Raw genomic sequence first — 7,576 nt, forward strand, 5'->3', positions numbered from 1 at the left:
CCTGCTACTTCGTCACTGGAAATTAAACAAGTCATGGCCTGCTTCGACAGACGAGCAGATTTCTGCATTACCACGCACCATTTTGACTTGACCTCATCAACTAGATTTTGGTTGTAAAATCATCAGAGTGCATTCGTTTCTGTTTGCTTGGATTTATCCATCCGACACAGCCTGAGACTGGTTCTTCCAGCTGACACGGACTGTGGAGCTTAACTGCACTTGTTTCCCGCCAAGAATTGAGCAGTGCGGCAGAATCCTCGCCATGGAGGCCATGCACGCCACCACCAATCGGAACCCCTTCCCTCGCCTGGCTGTCCTTCTCCTGCTGGTCGCGATCGCGGCGGCACAGCCGTTGCCGGTGGCGCCACCGCCCGAAGACGCGGGCTGCAACGGCGTCCTCCTCACCTACACCTTCGAGGGCCGCGAGAGGATCAGGCCGTTCCTCGACCCAACCACCGAAGCAGACTCACAGCCCTACTCCTTCCGCGCCAACGCCACCGTCCTCAACTCCGGCGTCCGGACGCTCCCGTCCTGGGCGCTGCTGCTCACCTTCATCCACGGCGAGATCCTCGTTGGTGTGGATGGCGCCGTGCTCACCTCCGGCGCCGACCTGCCGTACAACACCACTGCGGCGCCCACAACGACGACGTCCTTCTCCGGGTACCCGCAGACGGACCTCCTCACGCCGATCGCCACCGCTGGCGACCTGTCCAAGATACAGGCGACGGTGAGGCTCTATGGCACGCTCTTTGCCGGGCCGGAGCCGCTCCTGCCGCTCCCGTCCGCGCTCTCCCTCTCCGACCCGGCGTACAACTGCTCACCGCTCGCCCCCGCACCAACGACGACCCGCTCTACGTGCTGCGTGCTCAAGTCCCCAGATCAACTCGCGGCCGAGGCGCCGGCCGGGAGCGCCGCCGCATCCTACCTCCCGCGCGTGGCCGGCGACCTGGTGATCACCTACGACGTGCTCCAGGCGCACGAGAGCACGTACCTGGCGCTGCTCACCCTCGAGAACGACGCGCCGATGGGCCGCCTCGACGGGTGGGAGCTGTCGTGGGAGTGGCAGCGCGGCGAGTTCGTCAACACCATGAGAGGCGCCTACCCGAGGAAGGTGGACGCGAGCGAGTGCCTCTTCGGGCCGCAGGGGCAGTACTACAAGGACATTGACTTCTCCAAGGTGCTCAACTGCGAGCGCCGCCCCGCGGTGTTCGACCTGCCGCCGGAGCGCCGGCAAGACGCGTCCATGGGACAGATCGAGCACTGCTGCAGGAACGGGACATTGCTTCCCAAGTCCATGGGGGACGGGACGCAGTCCGTCTCGGCGTTCCAGATGGAGGTGTACAAGATGCCGCCGGACGTGAACCGGACCAGCAGGCTCCACGCTCCGGCCAACTTCAGGGTCACCGGCGCGTCGACGCTGAACCCGGAGCACGCGTGCGGGCAGCCCGTGCCGGTGAGCCCCTCGGAGTTCCCGGATCCGAGCGGGCTCGATTCCACCACGCTCGCCGTCGCGTCGTGGCAGGTGTCGTGCAACATCACCGTGGACGACACGAGCAAACCGTCCAAGCCACCGCAGTGCTGCGTGTCCTTCTCCTCGTTCAACGACGAGTCGGTGGTCCCTTGCAACACCTGCGCGTGCGGCTGCCCTGCACCGGCGACGAGGACCTGCAGCGCGACGGCCCCGGCCATGGTCCTGCCGCCGTACGCGCTGCTGATGCCGTTCGAGAGGCGGGACAAGGAGGCGCTCAAGTGGGCGCACGACAAGGAGCTGGGCGCGCCGCCGGACCCGCTGCCCTGCGGCGACATGTGCGGCGTCAGCGTGAACTGGCACCTCGCCACGGACGCCGCCGGCGGGTGGAGCGCGCGCATCACGCTCTTCAACTGGGAGGACTCCGACATGCGGGACTGGTTCGCCTCCGTGGTCCTCGACGACAAGGTCTACGGCGGCTTCGAGCAGGCATACTCCTTCAACGCCACCGCCGCCGGGGACGGCACCATCTTCATGCGCGGCAGGGAAGGCTTCGACGTCCTCATCAGGGAGAGCAACATGAGCGGCGTCGACTACCCCGTGCCCGGGAAGCAGCAGTCCGTGCTCTCCTTCACCAAGAAGACGTCGCCTGCCGACGTCGACGTGCTTCGCCGCGACGGGTTCCCCACCAAGGTGTTCTTCAACGGCGAGGAGTGCGCCATGCCAAACAGGATTCCGAGTCACGGCGGGATTGGCGCTCGCGCTAGCCGTGCTGCTCTCCTCCTCTTGCTGTCGTTGTTTTATTTGCTGGTGTCATCAGCTTAACACATTGGACTCTAAACTTGTAACCAACATAGTATTTTTCTTACTTCATTAGATACAAATGAGTTTCTCACTTTCAAGTGTTGGTAAAGGCCGAACCATAGAAATTATATTTCATTTTCATTCAAGGATCGCTTGATTGTGAACGTGGTGGATCGATGAAATTACTCAAACAATTCCATTTGTACTTTCTGAAACAAGAACAAAGATCCAGCAAAACAGCCCGTGCATTCAACATATGTAGGCATCTGCAAACTTTTGCAATTTTACACAATACACTCTGTTGGATTTCCTCCCAAAGAGGCCCAGATGAACTACAATCTGTACAGCCAAAGCAAACAATAAGAAAATAAGAAGAGCAAAAAAAAAACTGAAACTAGATTATACAGAGGTCCGCACACCACCACAGACTCAACCCATTCATCCATCTGGTGGGCTACCATCCCATTCGTACCTAGGAAATCATCTCTCAAGCTATTATTGTCACACTTCATTTATACCATACAATATATGAATTTCTAACCAACATATTTTTTTTACTTCATTAGATACATATGAGTTTCTCACTTCCAAGTGTTGGTAAAGGCCGAATCACAGAATTTTCATTTTCATTCAAAGATCGCTTGATTGTGAACGTGGTCGATCAAACAAACACTCAATCAAATGGTGAAATTGGGGGGGGGGGGAATGATTCTCCAATGGAACACTAAGTCACAAGGGAAAAACGAAAAAACCTATAAGATATATGGTTGAAATTATTATTCTTTGTTATTTAAATATATTTTTTGAAAACAATTTATTCTTTTAATGGGAAACATTAAACTAAATGATAATTTATTTACAATTAGATTTGAATCGTTTGATAACCTTAATGTAAATGTAAGTGCAACATGTTGTTTATTTAATGGACACACGTTTGACTATAAGAGTAGGGCTTTTACATTTTTATAATGTTGGGCATCCTTAATTTAGGACCAACATAGTATTAGATTTCCTTAAAGTGGCTCTACTCTAGAGTATTCCCTAAAAATATGGGCACAAAGTGGGCGCACGACAAGGAGCTGGGCGCGCCGCCGGACCCGCTACCCTGCGGCGACATACTGGCACCTCGCCACGGATGCCGCCGGCGGGTGGAGCGCACGGATGAATTCAACTGGGAGGACTCGGACATGCGGGACTGGTTCGCCTCCGTGGTCCTGGACAACCGGGTCTACGACGGGTTCAGCAGGCCTACTCCTTCAACGCCACCGCCGCCGGGGACGGCACCATCTTCATGCGCGGCAGGGAGGGCTTCGACTTCCTCATCGGGGAGACCAACGTGAGCAGCGTGGACTACCCCGTGCCCGAGAAGCAGCAGTCTGTGCTCTCCTTCACCAAGAAGACGTCACATGGTGACGTCGACGTGGTTCGCCCCGCGACAGGTTCCCGACCAAGGTGTTCTTCAACGGCGAGGAGTGCGCCATGCCGCAGAGGATTCCGAGTCACGGGGTTGGCGTTCATGCTAGCAGTGGTGCTCTCGTCCTCTTGCTACTGTTTTACTTGGTGCTGTGAGCTCAACACATTGCTGTCTGAATTTGTATTTTCAAGCAATTATATATACTAGCAAGGAAAGGCGCGGCGGCACGCCGCGCCAGGATGACAATTAAAGTGTAAAAATTGGTTAAGTATTCATGGTAGAGCTGATAGAGCGGTGCCGCGATAAGTGGTGTGATGTTTTCCTGTGCTCTATTGGATCTTTGCGGCATGCAGCTAGATAATTGTTGACCAAATCCATGCGGAGTAAGTAATTTGTACATGGCATAGTTGTAGTACTTGGTTCACTTGAATGATATATCACCATATAACTTGCAGACATAGTCCCCTGTCTAGTTCCATTTCTATCCAATATCCAAGGAATGCTGCAAGACTGGTATACTAAAACTGCAGGTGTAGGACACAGTGCCAACATAAATGGTGAAAAAAGTGCCACCTTGCAATTGACAACATCTTACTGACTACTAATCATGTATTCTTGCTATCCATGGAACATGACTCTAATCATCGCCGTGGTTCAGAATAAAGGTCATCTCTTAACATCAACATTCATAACTCAAAGACACTGATCCAAAATCCCAACTTTTCATCTGGTCTCTAGCTCTATGACCGACTCCTCGCGTCCACAACCAGCAGTCACAGCAGTCGCTTCCTCTGACTCCACAAGAAGCTTATCATTCCAACATTACTATGACAACAAAAATTCTCAAGTTATGACTACTTAAAAAAACAGAAAGACATTGTAATAGATGAAAAGCCGATCTTCTAAATCCCCAAGTTTGCCCCATCCAAAGCACTTCATGTGGAGCTCATCTATATTCCGTATAACTTATGTGTATCATCACTCAGTGTCTTGATAGGTTCAACATTGCAAACCGGAACAACAACATTTCATTGCATTGGATAGTTTTAATTTATCATTCGCTATATTTTTCCACTAATAAAAGCATTTGACTACAGAAGCCCACAGCGATAGTGAAATATACTACAGAAACCTTTTTAAGAAGAGCCACAAGTAACTTTAAGGATCATGAATGGCGAAAACCGTTGCACTCAATCCACAATTTTTTACTTTCTTAGCTATTTCAAATTGAGCTGACAAAAGAAAGAGCAAGAATTTGAAAAGGAACCCACATATACTAAATGTATGCTATTAATCTAAGAGAACACTTGTAACCCTCTACTATACTCACAAGTAAAGAAACACAGACTGGCAGCCACCAAAAGAAAACCCTTTTAGGTGTTTAAGTCCAACCCATATATCACACGCCAAGGTATCGGACCCTAACACAAATGAAAAAAGTTAGATATCTGGATACTTGAGAAAATTTAAGTCTGCGAACAAATGCATAAAAGGTGAACTGAACGAATTATTTTACAAATTGAACAAATGAAGTTAAAATGCCAATGACAACAGGACAATATATCTTCTAAAATCGGGCACTAAAGAAAGTGAAGAAGCCAAAAAAACAATTGTGAAAATTAGAATTTTGATCTTCTGAAAGTATGCACTAATGGAAGATATAAAGAAAAAGCAGTGGTAGTGATCAGTTTAATTAATCCAAATGGGGACCGATGTACGTATGCGACGTAAACCTATAGCTTAGATTAAGAACCGATTGCAAATACATATATGATCTGGTATCTCGCAAGAAAGTATCGGTCATGTTCTTCCAAATATGGTTTAGAATATGGTAAGTCAGAGTTCTGAAGAGTGTGCTCAATTAGTTTATAGTCTTTATTTGTTGCCACCACAGGGTTGATGCACAAGACTGTCGAAGTTTTCACGGTATATGAATATGAATTTTAAAGCATGCTTGCAGTTAAGAAGAGAAGATCAGGCTTAAGATAATGAAATACTAAATGAATGGTAAATATTTTCTTAGATCTTAATTAGTTATCAGCAGAATAAGTAAGCCAAGAGTGTCAGGTAAACTTAGAGGTTGTCCTAAAAGACAAATATAAGAAATTCCTAAAAGATATTGTCTTAGATCTTAATTAGTTATCAGCAGAATAAGTAAACCAAGAGTGTCAGGTAAACTTAGAGGTTGTCCTAAAAGATAAATATAAGAAATTCCTAAAAGACTGCAATTATGAAAAGACTCATTCTCTGGTTTGTGCGTTCTGGTAGCACTATAAAAGGAAACGCTTTGTAGGAGAACATGGGAATGTGGTTGGGGTACAAAGGATCCATACCGGAACTCTCACTTTCCTTGCTAATCCGGACGGACCAATTTAAGTGAGAAAGTTGGTACCTCTCAAGACAAAACTCTACCAAAAAAAGATCTGGTAATCGGAGAACTTTCTAATGAAAACATAGTTTGAAGTGACTACCGTTGGAAATGTCGGTGCCGTATTAATTTTTCTTGTTTGGATGGAATTTCTTGTACCATTTTTCTTTGAGTAAAGCAAATTCTCAGATAGTGTCCAGCTGATCTCCATGTATTTTTGACACCACATAGGTTATCTCTCGATTCCTTGTTAACATGCCCTCCATTGTATTGCTCTGCATCCAGAAGAAAGTGGCGATGGGTGTGAATGCACATACTAAACAGACATGTTAACTATATTTCACTGTCATAATCTATTCTACAAAATTATATTCTAAACATAGCTTCAAATTTCTTTTGAATTTAACTTCCAGATCTAAACTGAAATATAATGAAATGGACATTTATGATCTGAGCATAAGAAACATGAAAAGTTGAGAATACAAAAAGGGACATAACACTTATATGCCGTGATACACTGAAAGGGGTTGAAATTGAGATGCAATGAATTTTCCGTATTATTTTGATTAGATTGAAGTTCTCTAAACAGTGTACAGATGCCTACAGTGGGTTGCTTACAAATCAAATAAAACACTCTTACAAACTACCTCTAGTATATCGTCCCATGGAAAAGGAAAACCAATCCAAAAATTGATCGATGTATAACAGCCACGAGTGCTTACACACCCAGCAGCCATCCAGACTAGGACCATACATCGGAACAAAAAAAATGTATCGCACCACAAGAGAATAAAAGGAAAATGGATGGTTAATTTACCTGCTAGATTGGTGTTGCCGCCACCGAAAGCCAGCCTTCGATCAAGTCCACGATGAGGACGAGAACGGGCGATCGTTCACCTCCAAACGTTGGCCCAGATCTAGTTCGTAGCAGCGTGTGGTCTTCTCTCCTCTCCTCTCCGAGCAAGAGTCAAAGTCTAAGTCACACGCGACGCACGCGTAAATTTCACCTCCCCTTGTATTTATAGAGCTACTAGAGATTTTGGTACGGTTTGAATTTTTTGGGAAGGAGGAAGAATGCTACGGCGGGAAGAAGACCATGAGTTGAATATTTCGGTTCTCTCATCTTGCTGGCACGTCAGATGCGAGATAGGATGGATGGCCGAGACCCGTCGGTGCCGTAGATCGCCGAACGTCCTAAGGTGCATGCAATGCCAACTACGGAAGGCTTAGTTTTCTGTTGTAAATAAATGAGGTGTTACTGCATGCGATTGTTAATGCCTATACTTATGGGCTGCTAAATTCTCTGAGGTAGTTATTCACCTTCTGTGGCTCCTCGATCTCTTTGCTTTTGACTCGGATCATTTCCTTTGAAGAGTTGAACTTGGTTAATGCCTATAATTATGGGCTGCTAAATTCTCTGAGGTAGTTATTCACCTTCCGTAACTCCTCGATCTCTTTGCTTTTGACTCGGATCATTTCCTTTGAAGAGTTTAACTTGATAGTGCCTATAATTATGCGCTGC

General features: G+C 47.6%; 1 protein-coding gene and 1 long non-coding RNA gene across 2 annotated transcripts; one reads left to right on the forward strand and one right to left on the reverse strand.

Annotated features, from left to right (window-relative positions):
* The first annotated feature begins 261 nt into the window (after positions 1 to 261).
* Positions 262 to 2,293, forward strand: LOC127328266 (COBRA-like protein 7). The gene has a single exon (XM_051354878.1). The coding sequence runs from the start codon at positions 263 to 265 to the stop codon at positions 2,291 to 2,293; it is 2,031 nt and encodes a 676-aa protein (XP_051210838.1). The 5' UTR covers position 262.
* Positions 2,294 to 4,097: 1,804 nt separating this feature from the next.
* On the reverse strand, positions 4,098 to 6,625 carry LOC139835131 (uncharacterized). The gene is made up of 3 exons (XR_011750843.1): positions 6,158 to 6,625; positions 5,017 to 5,107; positions 4,098 to 4,511 (listed from the first exon to the last, which is right to left on the reverse strand). It is a non-coding gene; the product is annotated as an uncharacterized lncRNA (long non-coding RNA).
* Between the last annotated feature and the right edge of the window lie 951 nt (positions 6,626 to 7,576).

The sequence above is a fragment of the Lolium perenne genome, chromosome 2, assembly GCF_019359855.2.
Source record: "Lolium perenne isolate Kyuss_39 chromosome 2, Kyuss_2.0, whole genome shotgun sequence".
Taxonomy (NCBI): Eukaryota; Viridiplantae; Streptophyta; class Magnoliopsida; order Poales; family Poaceae; genus Lolium; species Lolium perenne.

Bases quoted from the DNA above. Each gene is read 5' to 3' on its own strand.
- LOC127328266 (XM_051354878.1), top strand. From the start codon at position 263: ATGGAGGCCATGCACGCCACCACCAATCGGAACCCCTTCCCTCGCCTG.